The sequence below is a fragment of the Rhizophagus irregularis genome, chromosome 6 (assembly GCF_026210795.1).
Source record: "Rhizophagus irregularis chromosome 6, complete sequence".
Taxonomy (NCBI): Eukaryota; Fungi; Glomeromycota; class Glomeromycetes; order Glomerales; family Glomeraceae; genus Rhizophagus; species Rhizophagus irregularis.
The window spans coordinates 5,296,831-5,315,097 of record NC_089434.1 but is presented as its reverse complement, the minus strand read 5'-3'; the positions used below and the strand labels follow the sequence as shown (position 1 = coordinate 5,315,097).

The 18,267-nt window shown below is 27.1% G+C and overlaps 2 protein-coding genes across 2 annotated transcripts; both read right to left on the bottom strand.

Annotated features, from left to right (window-relative positions):
• Positions 1–8,421: 8,421 nt before the first annotated feature.
• On the bottom strand, positions 8,422–11,351 carry OCT59_026788 (uncharacterized protein; the record flags this gene model as incomplete). The annotated part of the gene is made up of 13 exons (XM_066143448.1): positions 8,422–8,709; positions 8,791–8,933; positions 9,000–9,340; positions 9,414–9,484; positions 9,543–9,657; positions 9,732–9,841; positions 9,904–10,095; positions 10,165–10,191; positions 10,291–10,389; positions 10,472–10,636; positions 10,697–10,801; positions 11,085–11,282; positions 11,349–11,351. The coding sequence occupies 13 exons, from the start codon at positions 11,349–11,351 to the stop codon at positions 8,581–8,583; spliced, it is 1,698 nt and encodes a 565-aa protein (XP_065992967.1). The 3' UTR covers positions 8,422–8,580.
• Positions 11,352–15,658: 4,307 nt separating this feature from the next.
• On the bottom strand, positions 15,659–17,325 carry OCT59_026787 (uncharacterized protein; the record flags this gene model as incomplete). Its single annotated transcript, XM_066143447.1, has 5 exons — positions 15,659–15,771; positions 15,858–16,221; positions 16,305–16,478; positions 16,589–16,761; positions 16,836–17,325. The coding sequence occupies 5 exons, from the start codon at positions 17,323–17,325 to the stop codon at positions 15,659–15,661; spliced, it is 1,314 nt and encodes a 437-aa protein (XP_065992966.1).
• Positions 17,326–18,267: the final 942 nt, after the last annotated feature.

Here is an 18,267-nt window from a genome sequence, read left to right as displayed (position 1 = left end):
TGTTAATAATTAAAAGCAATATTAAATCTTTATTAAATTTTTACTTTACTTAAATTTTTAATGGTTTCTTTGGAAAAAAAATTATTGTAAGACAAGAAAAAGCTGAATTTTATACACTTAATGTTAACCTATTTGGCAATAAATCTGTAAAATTTGAAGCAATTTTAATCATTGGTTTCTTATTTATTACATTTTTTGCAATTTTGATTACTTTTTACCAGCACTGTAAGTATAATTTTGGTTTATTAAAATTAATTTATTTAACCTCTTAAAATAATTATTATTTTACAAATATAAAATATTTTGTATTTTATAGGTTAAATTTTATTTGAATAAATAATGGTCAATAATTTTTTAATATAAATTACTTTACTAATTAAACTATTATTAAGTCATTAAAAAGTTTTACAAAATCTAAAGTTAAACTAGTATTTAAAGAATTCACAATTTTAACTTAAAAGTTTACAACTTACTAATTTTATATAGTAGTTTTTTATCATAAACTTTATTTACATTATGTCTTTTTAAAGTTTATTTGAAGAACAGATAAAAATTCTGGCTCTCTAACAGATATTTTTAAACAAAGTTTGAAAAAAACATTGTCAAAAAAAAATTTTTATCATATATATAGAATGATATAAGAAGAAAGCTAGCCAATAGGAAAACAATCAGTAATGGTAAATATATAACATCAATTCAAGGTATCAAATCATTTCAAAATGGGCCAATTACTTAATTTGCCAAAATTTGAAATTAAATCAGGCCAGAGATAAAGTATAACAAAATTGAGAAGAAATCAAAGTACTTAATAATGAGGTTAGAATAATAAAATAAATTAATTTACTTACATTTACTATAACTTAATTATGCATTTACAATAACGTTAATTTTGATAACCATTTTTGTAAGACCTGGTTCAACTTTATTCGTAATGATGTGAAATCATATAAGATCTATGAAAAAATCTCAACTTGGTCACGATATGGTTTCGATTCACGTTCTAAAGACATCCTAACGTTATTATTATTATTATTATGAAACACAATTTTTCTCCTCAAGATTTTGCCCCAGATCCAATGAGTTTGTTTTCTCTTTGCATTACAACACAGTATACGTATGGGCCGATATGACTCATTGCATACATAGTAATGGGGAATCAAACACTATTAAATTATCACATGCAAACGAACATATCCGCCGATATGACTATATAATTTAATAGTAAAATAAATTCGGAATAAAGTAAACGATTAATGAATCAACCGTATTAAATTTATTATTATATATTTATAAATATTTATGGATCTCTTCTTATAATTAGAACGAACGGTCTATTTTTCTTTATTAAAAGAACTTTGTTTAAAGGAATAAAAGAAACTCAATTTAGAAATGATAAGGAAGATAAAAATTTAACATTCAGGCTGAACCCTAAATTATCTGAGTTGACCCTGAGTCACCAATATATTCGGTACTCCTCAAAATTACAATTGGGTCAATGGACATTTTTTGAAGGAAAATACTTAATTATTGGAACTGATTGTAAAGTGATATTTCGAAATAGAATTAAATAGAATAAATATTTTATATTTGTTTGTACAAGATTTTGTACTTTTATAAATTAAATATAAATAATAATGATTCAATGTTTTGATATTTTAAACGAAATTTAGCTTCGAAAGAAAGACCATGTATAAAACAAGAATTAAGGGCTGGCTGTCTACTATTCTAAGGATTAATTAATTTCCTTATTTGTTTGCTCATTGTTCTCCGACTCCAGTTTTTTGATTATAGTACAAATAATGATGTACGCGTACCAATTAATATGGATTATCAAAGAAATGCCGTAATAGGGACGGGTAAACAAATTCCCGAATCATATGTATTATACAAATATAGTGATTCTTCACAGCGATCAGGAATGGTTTAATATAATTATTGTAATAAACTTTTAAAAATTAGCATGGATAATCTAAATAATACGATTCATTAACAGTTAATGGATTCTTTAATCCGATTTCGAAACGTTGATTCGTGTTTTTTTTACTGAAATCCTTCCTAAATCAATAAACTCTTTTGTTTTTTGTTATTTACAGAATTTGTAATGTTTTCTTTCAGCACACATAAAATTTCAAACAAAGGATTTCAGATAGATGTATTACAGCAATTAGGAATGGTTTAATTATAATAATTGTAATAAACTTTTTAAAAATTAGCATGTGATAATCTAAATAATACGATTCATTAACAGTTAATGGATTCTTTAATCCGATTTCGAAACGTTGATTCGTGTTGTTTTTTTTTTACTGAAATCCTTTCTAAATCAATAAACCCTTGTTTTTTGTTATTTACAGAATTTGTAATGTTTTCTTTCAGCACACATAAAATTTCAAACAAAGGATTTCAGATAGATGTATTACAGCAATTAGGAATGGTTTAATTATAATAATTGTAATAAACTTTTTAAAAATTAACATGTGATAATCTAAATAATACGATTCATTAACAGTTAATGGATTCTTTAATTCGATTTCGAAACGTTGATTCGTGTTTTTTTTACTGAAACTCTTCCTAAATCAATAAACTCTTTTGTTTTTTGTTATTTACAGAATTTGTAATGTTTTCTTTCAGTACAAATAAATTTAAACATATAAAGTATTCCAAATTGGATCGTTTATGACTCCAGAACCAATTAAATAAATAGTAACATGTAACGTTCAAAGCGTTTTATGGAGACAGATTTATTTAATACAAACAATATCTAAGTTAAAAGAAAAATAAGTAATTGTAATTATGATTATTAATTTTATTTTTTTATTACAAAGAAATATCAATCGATTTACTAAAGTTTATTAGTGATCGTTCGTGTAACAATTAATTGTTTTGAGTACACTCGGGTGACAGAATTGTTGTGTACGTTGTGATTATTGAGTGATTATAATTACCCGGAAAAATTGTCCGATTTTGTTCGGTAATTTCCCGTAATCTAGTAATTTTATTTTATTAAGTAATTTGCATGGGGTAGCAGAACTCAGAGAAATTTTTTAGATTTTGTGGTAGCCACAGAAATATCTTCTTATGTGCATTCGAATTATTGTTTTTATTCTCAAGCTTGTAAGGAAAAGCAAACTAAATATGCCATACAGGCAATTATATTTTCTACATCACAAATTAGAAGAAAAGTGCAATAAAAATAAAATGAATTACCGCGACCTTAGGGCAGTGACATTTATCCATTTGTTATAAGTCTTAACCCCGCATATAATACATCATATTCTTTTACCCCTAAGATATTACGTAATAAATGTCATTGCCACACAGCCACAATGCCACATTAATAAACATTCCAATTTTTTGTACTACTGTATATGAACCGGGATTCTGGGATCCTGAATCTAATCTGGTTCATTTCCCAAGAAACTTATTGTTTTTCAATGTTGACAATAATAATTCCTCATCACCCCATCACAATATGCGACATTTAATCAGCAAGCACGATCAATTGTTGGAAATAGCGCCAAAGGGCCGAACCCAAACTAATTTCTTTGCATATTTTTTCATTAAGAACTACATGCAAAGTATCTATGTGCTATATTATTTTTGATTGTTATAATAATATGCACTTACAGTAATAACAGTATTCATTTACTAGAACTTTTTAAGATAAATGTTCCTTCACTTAATTTTTCTGATATAAAATGCTGTACAAGATAAATCTGACCAATAAAATTCGTCAAGTCACGTTACCGAAATTTTTTTTTGGAGTTTAGATAATTCTTAATTTTGGACAATAATCTCTTGATAATTTTGGCCAAGATTATTTATAAATGTAAATGAGGTTGATACAGATCAAGAAATATCATTAGGAGAGCCAAGTATGATGTACGAAAATAAATTCACCGGTTTTCTCTGTTTTTTGAATCATTTTTATGCCACTCTGCCACACGGCAAAATCTATATCAGGGAAACTAATCAGATTTACACAATAATATAACGAACGAATCAAAAAAATTGTTGATAATTATCTAGAATATCATAAATTATTGTTATCATTATTATCAATCAAAGCGAGAGCTCTAGATAATTACTCATCGATAAAATGAAAGATAGTGTCTCTATGTTTTATATTTGAAATCGATCAAAAAGAAATTACGTATCAGAAATCAAGAACGTGAACAAGTATTCTATATTTTATTAAACTGATTTTAGTGATTTACGTTTTTTTTATTACGTTTTTTTTTTAAGATAATTTCAAAACTAGCATTTTATAGTTTATACTTCATAAATATATAAATCTATAACAGTAAAATATGATGTTTATTGTATTATATGTAAAATTAATTCCTTGAATTGCTTCTTATTATAAAGAATTTTTCATATAGAAAATAATAATATATTATTATAACTGAATATAATTGTATAAAAATAAAACTCCACAAATGATAAATAACTGCACGTTAGAATTTTTAATTCCAATTCTAAATTTATAATATTATTTGAATATTTTCCACTACGGCTACTATAAAAAATTATGTGCGAGATATGCGGAAATATGTGGAGGTGTGCACATGAATTTTTAAAAACACTACGTTAAATAAAATTACTTATATAAGTAAAGATAATCTTGAAATTAATAATAACAGATAACGATAAAAAATAAAATAAGAAAACTTACACGTACTGTACAATATTCCCGAGCTAAGTTATCTATTTCTGGTGGTCACCCGGCCATACCAATCTAGAAAAATGAATAATGTTATGATGAGGGTAAGAATATGATAGAAAGACTCTAATTAATTACTACCTGAATGGCCGGTTCTATACTTCAGCATTACGTTGTTAATAGTCGATAAGCCAATGTTGTAGATGTTATAGAAACTGTTTATTGAAGTAGAATTTAACATCTTGATAGTATCAAATTTAGGATTAGGATTAGAGTTAAACATCTTAAAAAAAAAAATTTTTTTTTTTTAAAAAGAAAAAGATTCATGGGTGAAAGTGGTCATATTTAAAAGAAAAACCTCGACGCGAAAAACCATTTTGATAATGAAAAAACACGTTTTATTATAAATAAAATGTATAAAATGTGAAATTGGTTTTTTATCATACGGAGATATGGCTGAGACATGTAGCGATTAATTTTCATGTGAGATCAGTCAGTTCAATTTAATCAGATTGAAGAAAAAGTATAAATTAAGTGTCGATTTTGAGTTTATCTTTCAATCCGGATATTTACATTATCCGATGAATATCTAGTACATTCAGGATATCCAATTTTTAATTAATGCTTATATAATAATAATAAGTCATACTGGTGATACAAGAGTGAATTAATTAGTATAAATTTAATTACCAAATAATAATAATTAAAGCTTCTTTGGGTGATCCAATAATGTATTAAAGGTGAAAGAACGCGTTGTCGTATAGAACAGTTATAGAACAGTTAGGGATAAAATGGTTTGTACTTCTGATAATCTGTTATTATACAATAATTCGTGTGATTGTATCATGCAAATCATCCTTAAAATTTGGTTAGCGTGTCTATCTGTTATTAGTATCCGTTGATGTCTGTCAGATAATGCGGATATGCAGGTAATATCTGGATATTCGGCTATCTATCCAAATAAGATTTGAATTCACGGAAAATATAGGTAAAATAAAATTCTTAATAAATATAATAAATAAATATAATTAAATATAAGAACTTTGATAAAAGTAAATATAAGAATTTAAAGAAAAATTTAATAAGTACAGTATTATTAGAATTTATTTGAATTATGTATTTTTATTTATTATGCCTATTAGAATTATGTTAATATTAAAAACCATAACAAAAAGGATAAAATTAAAATACAGTCAACTTTCTCTAAATGCACCCCCCTTGGAATTCCTTGGAATTATAATGAAAATTTGAAAAAATATGAGGTGAGGGTGCATTTAGAAAATAAATATATATATAATGCATGCATTTAAAAAGAATGCATTTAAAAAGAGTTGACTGCATTATTAATTATAAAATATTTAAAATTAGGTATAATCTTAAGTATAATATAGTTATTGAATAATATTATCAGTCCTATGGAATAACCAATCTTTTTTTTATAAGAAATTTTACAAATATGAATTTTCAAAAAAGGTAATTGTTATGCTAATTTTTTAATATTACTTGGGTATATTTAACATTTTAAATAAATTTGCAAATTAGATAAAACTATATTTAATATATATTTTTTTCAAATATATAAAATTTTTCTAATTATATAATTTACAATTTATTTATAAAAGTTTTTTAAATAAAATAATGATAAAATTTGCTAAATAAATTATTTCAGTAAAATACTTGATTTAAAATTATATTTAATATAGTATTTTCAAATATAAAAATTTCTAATTAGTAATTTTACTGGTATAAATAAATCATATAATTATATTGCAGTAATCGCAGTATTGCAGTAAAATTTTATTTTTTATTAATAAATTACAATTGAACTAAAATTCTATTTAATTATAATATTAATTTTTTCACTAAAAATCTTACTTTTACAATTATATAAATTATGACCTAAATTCTGGCACCTTTTACATTTCCTTTATTTCTCATTATTTCCATTATTATTATTTTCTGAAATACATTTTAACTCCAAATCAGTAGTCATTTTTTGCTTTATATTTTTACTTGCAGTTTTTACTTTTACTCAAATATTAATTTAAAGGACGTTCACACCTTCTTGAAGCTACTGAATTAAAACAAACAATATTAGACTTTTTAAGATCTAGTAAAAAAAGTTTCAAACTAATTCAAATCCAAATTAAAATCAAAACCAATAGTATTTACAAAATGAAAAAAATAAATAAATATTTTTTAAATATTAAAAAAGTGATTTGAAATGAAATTTTTAAAATTTATTATTATCAATCTAAATAATTTAAATTCAAATTCAAAAATTAATGCTAATACCTATAAAATAAATAAAAAAAATTAAATATAAAATATAAATATAAAAAAAATATTCAAAAAAGTTTTTTTAAAACTTACTAATCCTATAAAAAATTTTTATCTGAATATTTCCATTATTTCTCTGTGTCTTCCGTAAAAATTCCGTGAAAATGATACATTCACAGATATCCGTGTTAGCGAGATGAAAATTTCCATGATTTAAAGCTATTAATTTCATGAAAATGATACATTCACGGATATCCGTGTTAGCAATATGAAAATTTCCATGATTTAAGGCTATTAATTCCATGAAAATGATACATTTACAGAAAAAACACGGAAAGATAAAATACGGATCAGATTTTTTACAGGGTAATTCAAATCCAAGTTTAAGATTAGAAATGATAGTAATCTAAAAAAAAAAAATTAAATATATTTTAAATATAATTTATATCCAACCAAATTTCTAATTACTAAATAAATCAGGTAATTGATTAAAAAAAGGTACCAATTGCCAATTGGGTAGGTACTTAATTGATTAGTATTTACTTATGTAAAGATATTTTCTTGCAAAAGCTAAAAGTGAAATCATTATAAAATTGGAAAAGATATAAGCTTTCCCAATCAGAAATAAAAGAGTTGGAAATAAAGTATCTTTTAATACAAAAAGACTTATCAGAAATGGATTCCCTTAAATGAGAATTAGACAAGGCAAAATGTTAAGCTAAAGAATATTGACTTAGATCTGAAGGAAGAAAAATTAAGAAAAAGGATGAATTAATGCGGATGAGAGATGATTTAACCTTAACATAAATGGAATTGATGGATAAAAAAAAGGATTAATGATTTAATGCAGATGAAAGATGTATTATTAGAGAAAGAAATCCTTTTTCAAGAGACTAATACTCATTTAGCTGAGTAGATTTCAAAAGTATTTAGTGAGTCTAAAAGATTGGAGGTATTAAAGAACTGGACAATGGACAATATCACTAGTCCTGAAACAACATCAGTATCACCTAATTCTTTCTTTTTCAGCTTTCTCATAATATTATTATTATTAATAATATAGTTCCCATGGTCCATTATCGATCAGCTATATTCTTTTATTTCATTTTTCAATGAAAAAAATCTTACAAATTATAAAATACCCTTTGATAGAAATCAAAGATATGATCACAAAGTATGAGTCATTCCAAACGTAGTAATGACATGGGCACATGGCGAGATCAACTCAAAAAAGAACTGTGCGAAGAGAACTGGATTGCACTAAAGTATGTTTAGTATTACGAAGACCCATATGTAGTTATTCCTAAGCATCATCGAGAATTGGGTCTCATTGAATAAACTTGAAACCTTAAATGCTTCATAGTCGTTACACTTGCATTATTTTTCATAATGGACTGTAAATTTTTTGTTATATAAGATATGCATATAGGTTATAACAGATATTGGGATGATGCGAAAACAATAAACTAGGAGACTGGATTATGTCACAATCATATACGCACTACAATGATTTATTTAAAACGCAAAAAGCGGTAAAGTATTTTACTATTTATAATTATTACATAGTGATCATGCATAAAGATTACATATTAAAATACTAAAAATAAACCGATTATTCCATTAGCCTAACCCACACTCAATCAACTATTAAGTATCTTTTTTATTTGCGGACTATTTGGTAAGTCTCTCATATATCGTATTTGTGGTAGAGTTGTTTCACTTTGGCAACCTCGGGAATTGTAATCCTCAGCAATTTTGCAGATGCGTTCCTACCAATCAGAATATAAACAAAATATGTTGTTAGCTGTTTCATTGCAAACTTGAAAATGAAATATGTAGTATATATGTACCTCTAATGCTTTAATGTGGCGGATATTCGACTCCATTAAAGGAATGGTCGTTTTATCCTTGGTTAATCGTGTAGTTAAAAACGGCCATGAACGATAAAGTCCATCGTACCTTAGATCCATTATATGTGATTCTACCAAATCTCCTGAAGGCATTGTTAATATATTTAATTGAAGTTGAATCAAGTTTTACCGATCACAAGCAAACATACCTTGATTTGTTAGCAAAACCGTTTCGTCTGGTCCACCTTTCGTTCTTAATAATTGATTGATTGACTTTCGCGCTCTCAACTGTACCTTCAACTTGTCCTTTTGTCCTTGGAGAGGTGTGAATCCGGATGGCTTTATCTCTGAATTCAAGATAGGAATATCGTTAACCAGGCACGAAAAATCAGGCCTTGTCGTCGAACCGCTAGTAGTACGATTCAGTCGAATAACGTATTCTTCGCGTGAATCGGTGAAAAACAATGGACGGATGATTGGATGTAGCAACTTAAAGCAGTGCTCGTCCTCTGAAGTTTTTGCTGGAGCAACTTTAGGAACACTGCTACATCTGTTATATATGAAATAAAAAGTTAAGGCAGATCCGATCTCAGTTTTAGATATGTTATGGGATAAAAACTTACATGTCATTAAATATTCGTGAGACCACCCGCCCGATTTCGGAATCTCCCAAGGATAAAAAAAGGGGCCTTGCCTTCCATGAATTCGGCCAAAGAATTCCGTAAAGAGAAACATACATCCGATGGCAGTACCGGTTCAGTTATAACATAGGGATTCTCACGTGTAATCGTCCGCCATTCCCGAATGGTGAAAATATGATCAGGGTAGGGGCAAGGCGAATTTAAGACAATTACGGAAGACAATGCCCTATCAAGCATAAATAGAAATCGTTAGCATGACACATTATCCAATATAATCATTACATGACCAAAAATACTTACAACACTTCATGAAAATCACACCATTTTATTCCATCAGTCTTCGCTTTCTCGAGGATTTCTATTTGATATTTTCTAAATCTTTGCGATACATTTATGGTACCGACTTCCCACTAAAAACGGATGTAAACTGTTGAGATATGCAGAATAAAAGCACCGGAATCTTGACATGTACCTCATTTGATTGTTCCCGTAACAATTCTTTTTCAATGCTTGTAAAATCAAGCTTTATTTCTTCGTCACCCTCGGGCCCTAAATCAGAAGAGGAAGACTGCTCAGAAGAATTATTATTCCGAGTACTTGTCTCCGAAGCATTTTTTGATTTCCTAGTATTTTCTTTTGAAGCAACTCTCGTAACTTTTTTCGCCTAAATATAGAAAAACACATAAGCTTTTACCTTTTTATGTGTTTCCAATTCAATTCCTTCATTTAATACTTTTTGTGAGTGTAAATAACTAATAAGCTGTCCATAAAAAAGTATTAGGCGAGTAAATATAAGCTTATATAAATCCCTGAGTTTGAAGCTATTAATGTCGATAATTAAACAATGTGAATACCATACCTCGCCTTCCTCGTTGAGAATGTTCTTTTCATCCAATTTCAGTCGTTTCATAATCGCACTTTGTTTAGTGGCGCTTTGAAAAAAACTATCGATCTCATCCTACAAAAATGCAAAAATTTAATGTAAAAATATAAACTATTGCGAAAACACTAATAGAATTCCTTTGAAGAGTGGCTGTTACCTTTTCTATGGGTGATGTTAATGCATCTGTATCGTCCTTACCTGTATCATCATTGGTAGCTTTTCTCTTGGAATTCTTCCTATCCGATAAAATACCCAACTTTATCTGGTTCAAGATAACTTGAGCCTCATTTCCGGCTAAAGTTTGATCCAAACCAAATTGTATCTGCAAATAGTAAGATACTGTTAGTATAGTTCATATGCACCGATATTCAAGTTAAAATACCTCGGCTTGATCCATTTTCCTATTCAATAACTGTTCGTCTTTCTCAACTTTCTCGAGCTCAACGTTGCTCCAGAAAGAATTAGTAGATTCCCATTGAGTCTGACACTTAAAAAGCAGAAATAAATTAAAATCTATTATAACTTGTTTCAATACAATTAAAGGTGAGACATTTAGGAACTGCGAATGAACGAGTTGTTCTTGACACCGAGACGAGTTGTCTCTGGCCTTCACGCAGATTTAAATGAAGCCCACCGGAGGAAGTTCATAACTAGTCTCCATAGCTAACCTAACGCGTTGTAAGGTTACTTAGGCGGTTGTTTTGACAGCGTCCAACTTCATTTCTATTCCCTCACCGCTTTGTGTCAATAAAGATCTTAAATATACTAACGCTTAGCGCTCTTTTGAGGATGAAGGCCGCCTCTTTCCAATTTTCATCTGCATTTTCTGCAACGTATGAAACGAACTTTGATACAAGAGTATGCTCGACCTTCTTATTGAACGAGAAATCATCTTTTGTCTTGCGGAATTTTAGGATGGAGAGAAGGGAGAAATCTTCGGGAACCAAATCATTTTCCCATCCTTTAAACTGTAACAGAAAAGATAAAAGACAATAAAACTTCCTAATGTAACCTTAACTTTATTGAAAACTTACCATTTTGTCGAGATTAACAGGCATATGGTGGTTTTATTCAGTTTTCTTTATATTGGTTCGGGTAGAAAATATAAAAAATAAAAAAGCAGTAACGCGACTATACAGTATGCTCAACTTGATAATTCGATCATGTGCCGATAAGAACCATCTGAGTTCGTTGTGTTACTTCTTGATTTACATCTCGCATAACCCGACGATTGTTTTCTTGCAATACATAATGCTGGGAAGGGCGTCCTTAACGTACAGTGGGGATGTACAATTTTAACGTACAAACTGGCCTGAATTTAGGAGTTATGCACTTGCACGTGATAGCGTTAACGTTAATTCCGGCCAGTTTGTACGTTACTCTCAATGTACATTAAGGAGGGCGTCCTTAACGTACAGTAGGGGTGTACAATATTAACGTACAAACTGGCCCGAGTTTAGGAGTTATGCACTTGCACGTGATAGCGTTAACGTTAACTCCGGCCAGTTCGTACATTAATATCATACACCCCCACTGTACATTAAGGAATCCCCATTAAGGAACCTCATACTGGGAATACATTACATTCCGGGGACACAATTTTTCCTGGGCCATATTTTTGCATTTCCTATCAGTTTAACAATTCTCATAAACTTATACAATTCAATCAGAATTCCCAGAAATCATTTCTAACGGAATAGGATTTTTAGAGTGATTCAAAAGGCTTTGATATGCTCTTTTAACCAGGCTTTCTGGAAGCTTATCAATAATATCTTTATACTTGAAATGGAATACTATAATGTAAATAGACTAGAGTGAAATAACGGTTCCTAACTTTTACTCTTTTAGCATGAAGAGTACTAACCAGAAATATAAATAATCAAAAAAAAATGGGTAGTGGTAAAATATGCTTTGAAATATGTTAAAGAATAAGGAGTAGATGAGTAGTATAAAATTCTAATTTAATAAACTGGAAACATTGGGAAATATCAAATATGGTATTCAGTCAACCACTTGACTCTTATATAATCACACCTTTTAGGACCAAAAAAAATTGGGGTGGTTATAAAAATTCTATATAATAGATTTTTTTTTAATAAGCTTATTAGTAACTTGGACTAATATAAATATGCTTATAATATAAAGACTTATATATCTGGGTGGGGCCATGCCACTGCACCATGTGACCATACAGCAATATGTAAAATCTGAATAAAAAGTAAGTGTGCACATTTTTGTGATATCATATGTGTACAAAAAATTTTGATGTGCACCAAATTTTTTAAAAATAATAAAATCAGCTCTCAATATAATGAAGTCAGTAGTTTGGCCAATCAGGCCTTCACTATAAAAAAAAATCATTAATATTATAACAAATTATTTGGTATAATATAATGAATATTCAGTATATCATATAACGAATTATCCATTATATATCTATAATAAATTATTTAAAAAGTCAAATTAAATTCACAGGTTAAAAAGTGAAAAATCAGGCATCAATCAATCACCAATCAGACTAAGGTTGCTGGAGAAACTAGGGGTTTTGGCAAGTTGGCAAAATGCTGAAATGGTGAAACTTTACCGAAACTATATGAAAATCTTATTAAAAAATTGGTGAAACTTTGGAGAAAAGTGAAACCTGACGAAACTTATTATAAATGCCAAAACTGCCAAAACCTTGCCAAAACTATAATAAAACTATAGTAAAATCTTGGAGAAACTAATTATAGAATTTTGGAGAGGTTTAGACAGGTAACCTTAAATCAGGCAGTTTGCTAACTTTTGATCCAGTAATCAGAAAAAAATAAAATATAGCTTATTGTAATCGTCTTAACGAGACAAATCTAATGGTAGTAAAATCGCATTTCTAGAATTAATACATGATGAGAAATTAAGTAAAATATAAAAATAAAAATGTATCATTTATATTTTATTTAATTTTTTATTAACTATTAATCCTAAAAATGTGATTTTACTACCATTAGATTCGTCTCGTTAAGACGATTCCAATGAGCTATATTTCATTTTTTTCTGATCACTGGATATATTTGCATTACAATTTATTATATTATAGAAATATTATATGTCACAATAATGTAAAAACCTTCTTAAATAAATCAAATTACATTTATAAAACTATTAAGATCAGTTTGCCTTGCAGAAAAAAAACATTGTTTTAAAGCTTCTTTTTTTAGCTTTTTAACATATTTCAGTTTCTCATTTTTTGAACTGAAAATTTTTTTTTGTTGTTTTAAATAGAGAATTACTTTATCATAATAATCGATAGCTTTATTATGAGTAATAGGATCTGAATTTTCTACTTCCTTTTTTCTGATTATTATCATTATTGGAAAGAACCACCTTTAAAATCTCTTCATTAGATATTATATCTGTTATAATTTCAGAATTATCATATTGAATGTATTCTTTTGCTATAAAAGGATTTTCAATATTAAGTTTATTAATTAATTCTTGAATTTCGTCCAATTACTCTAATGTAACTATGAAAAGTGCATTTTTACGTGATTATCCATTTATTGGAGATGAATCACTTTCTGAACCTATAATATGAAAAAAAAAGCAAAAATCTGCAAAATCGCAGATTTCTGCAAAAATTTACATAAAAAAAAAGCAGAAATCTGCAAAATCGCAGACTTTTACATAAATTCACATAAAAAAAAGCAGAAATCTGCAAAATCGCAGATTATTGCAAAATTTTGTAAAAATTAAAAAGTGTAGATCTGCAAAATCATAGACTTTCACATAAATTCATATAAAAAATGTGGAAATCTGCTAATTTTACAGATCTCCACAGTTCTGCATCTTAAAAAATTTTCTGATAAATTAGTTTCATTATTAACAACACAAAATCCAGATTTCTTGATACCACATTCAGCAAGTTCTTCTTTAATAAAATTTAACTTGTATTTATTAACATTTAATAATTTAATAGTGCATATATAAGCCTAAACCATGGCTTAATATAAGTAAACCATTTTCAGATAATAATTTTTTAATAAGATGATAATGGATTTCTAGTAGGAGTATACAATAATATGTAAAGCTAAATTGAGAAAATCAAAGATAAATTTAAAGGCTATTTTATTATAATTTTACTGATCATTTACCGATCATTTGTCAATCATTTATTCAATCTTGTGCTCAGTATTTAAATTCAAATAAAAGTTGATTAGATCAATATTTATTTGTATAAATTATAGACTAGTATATTTTGTAATTCTTCTATAAACCTAATAAAATAAAATTTATTAAATTATATTATAATACTATTATAATCTAAGTATCTAACGATATTTGATATAATATTTCAAACTGATTATCTATACTGCTTTCTAAAATATTTTCAATACTTTTATCATTATTATTTTCATCAAAGTTTTTAAAGTTTTTATTATTTTCATCTTCAACTAAAGGTTTTTATATCTTTTAATAATGGTATTTATCTATTGAATTTTATGACATTGGTATTATTTATTATTAAAATTTATCAGTTTCTTTATAAGTAAAAAATCTGAATTATGGACTGGAACATTGAATTATTTTTGTTATAAATTACATATTATATAAAGAGTGTCTGTACAAAGTTTTGAATTCTGGTTTTGCATATTTGGCTCTAATATCAAATTTTTGTCTAAACCTTCAAATTATCACATATTAACAATTTATCATATAAAAAATTAAAAAACTATATTAAAATTTATGATTTAAAGTATAGAATAATATGATAGTTTAAACATTTACTTTGCAATATACTTTTTTATGAAAAAAGTGATCGGTAAAGACGTAAAGTGATATAAGCATATTAGGTGATCCTACTGGAGAAAAATTAGAATTATTTATGAAGACATTATAACTGAAACTAGTACATCGGGAATTTTTTTTTATATAATAAATATATATTATTTTATATAGCCATACATAAAAATCTTTATAGTCCATAAGGACCATGAACAATATAAATTTATGTAAAATATTGTGCAAAATTTAAGAATATTGTATATATTTATATATATTAAAATAACATAAATTTACACTTTTAATTATAAATATTTTACTTCAAAATACACAAAATTACACTTTTAATCACTAAAAATTTCATTTTAAAATACGTAAGATTACACTTTCAATTATAAATATTTTTATTTAAAAATATATAAAATCGCAAATAATTTTATTTAAAATTTCATTTTAAAATACGTAAAATTACACTTTCAATTATAAATATTTTTATTTAAAAATATATAATATCGCAAATAATTTTATTTAAAAATTTCTTTAAAAATATATAAAATCGCAAATAATTTTATTTAAAAATACAAATTTAACTAGCACTACTATATATTTCTCTATATGTTCTTATATAATAATTTTCTACGCAACGAGATGGATAAAATAATTGAAGTCTTATACCTAATCTTTCTGCATAGTACCATTCTATGATAATATAACAATAATGAAATAAGTTAATAATTAAGCGCGAATTCAAAATACAATATTTATTAAAATATTAAATAAGATACCTGAAGTTAATTCATTAGTCTTAAAATGGACTTCTTTTCTATTTTGATTCCATCTTGAATTTTCATCCAGAATATAGCATACGACTGCAATAGCAAATAGACGGTCATTTTTAGTTGCTGTTTTTGTTTGAAAACTTCTTTTAATAATTTCATCCATATACGTGGTATTTGACTCGTCTGGCATTATTGTACCCAAGTTTTCAAAACACCATTTAGTATTGTCTGATTCTTTCCAAGAAGTAATGGCCCTAGAACTTGCATCAGAATCAATATGTTCAAGTGAATGGCCAAACACTTCAAACATCTTTTGTTTAATTTTTGAAACAATTCCACCACGTAATGAAGTTAGCTTAGTAGTAATTACCTATTAATAAAACAATATACAGTATATAGTAGTAATTATAATGTATAATATTAATCAACTTAACTTATAAATAAATAACTTACTGCTGAAAGTATACCATTCTCAAATAATAAATCCCACTCGTTAGATGCCATTATTAGTTTTATTTTTTCGGATTGAAATTTTGTTAATATACGCAAAGAAGCCTCTTTAACTTGTTCTTTTGTTGGATATTTGTAATCTAATATCAAGTCTTCAGCAATATATGAAATATAAACCTAACAAATAAAATGTTTATTAATGAGAAAACGTAATATGCGTTATGAAAATCATTTAGTATTACTTACGTCAATCCAATTAGTCAGTTTTTGCTTTTGTTTGATGATACTGCTTTTAAACTTTCATCACTTGACCCAATAGCATCTTTAATCTCACTTAATTCATTATGGAAATTTTTGTTATCACTTTCTAATCCCATTACCTTGGTTGATAGAAATTTAAGATCTTTTTGGTTCTGCATCACAACTTCAAGAATTTTCGTTAATATGCGAGAATCTGATGCTAAAAAATTAATTTTCTATTATAATACATATACATAAATATAAAAAAAAATAAAGAGTTGTAAATAAAAATACTTTGTAATAAGGTTGAATCATGTTCATTTGCAGAAACGTGAGAAGATTTGTTGGAGTCATCAGTTTGGTTACCATCATTCTCTTCAAACTTATCATTAGAACGTAATGAATTAAGGTTATTTTTAGTAGTATTTTTACATTGAATTGATGAAAAAAGTGACTTTGGGATAGAAGTTGATGTTGGAGTGGAAATTAATGTATTTTTTTGTAAAGTAGGAGTAGAAAGTGACAAATGAAAAGGTCCAGTATTACTTCTCTCTAAAAGTGGTAATTGTGATGATGTTTCTTTTTGGTTTTTCTCATCATCACTACTATCATCTGAACTTGATGCTATTGACCTTTTACGTTTATCATTCAAAGTCTCATCATTTATAGTTTTATCTACTACCTCTATTAAATCAGTATTTTTACTTTTACTACGACCTTTATTGGAATTTTTATTCCGACTTTGGCCTCTACCTCTGCCTCGACCTCGATTTCGACTAGCCATGTAAAAATTTATTATATGTTATGATATAAATTAAAAAATTTTATTGAAAAATATTAATATAAAAGTAATAAAAAGCAATAAAACTTTTATGAAATAAAAAAAAGAAAATATAAACGCGATCAGTTTAATAATGGTCGTATTTAAAGTCTATAAAGTTACACTAAAGTCTAAATTAAGCTTTAAAAGTTTAATAATTAGTTTCCGGATAATTTAGTGTGTTGCAGATCATCCATTAAATTATCCGTCAGACTCTTAAATATTTTACGTCATTAACAGTTAATATCTACATTGTTATCTAAACAACAATTTTTGTCCTAAAAAATATTCTCAACTGGACCACTTGTAAATTCCTTATAAAATTCATAAATCCAAAATTAACTTTTCATTGTGAATTCTTAACTTCTTAAATTCCGATGTCATTATCATCACAATGATCATCATTAAACAATTCCGAAGTTCATTGTATTATCTAATCTACAATTCCTTTATCACAATCACTTTCCTTTGTAATAATTACGTCAATCAATTTACCTCCTATTACCTCTCCTAATAAATAATAAATAAATAAACAAAGACAGATCAGAATGTGACTCTTTCCAACGATCATCTTGTCCACAAATTTTTAGGAAAAAGATGAAACAAAAAACAGAAGAGTTGTTATATTAAAATGTTTTTTGGAGCCAGATAAACGTCACCAACTGAATATTCTCTCTTTTACGGACGTTCAAGACGAGTTTCAAGCAAGGACAAGAAGTACGAAGTCCAAAAGGGGACTTGAGTCATGTTCGCAACCTGGGAGGCATATTACAACAAAACGGTTTGGGCCTAACAATTTTTAGGAACAACCGTATTTTGCATGATGATTGATAACATTCTGCGGACGGGTCAGGAGTCTAATACCTCTACTTCAGGCTTAAGACTTGTGAGTGCTCTTTTCTAAAG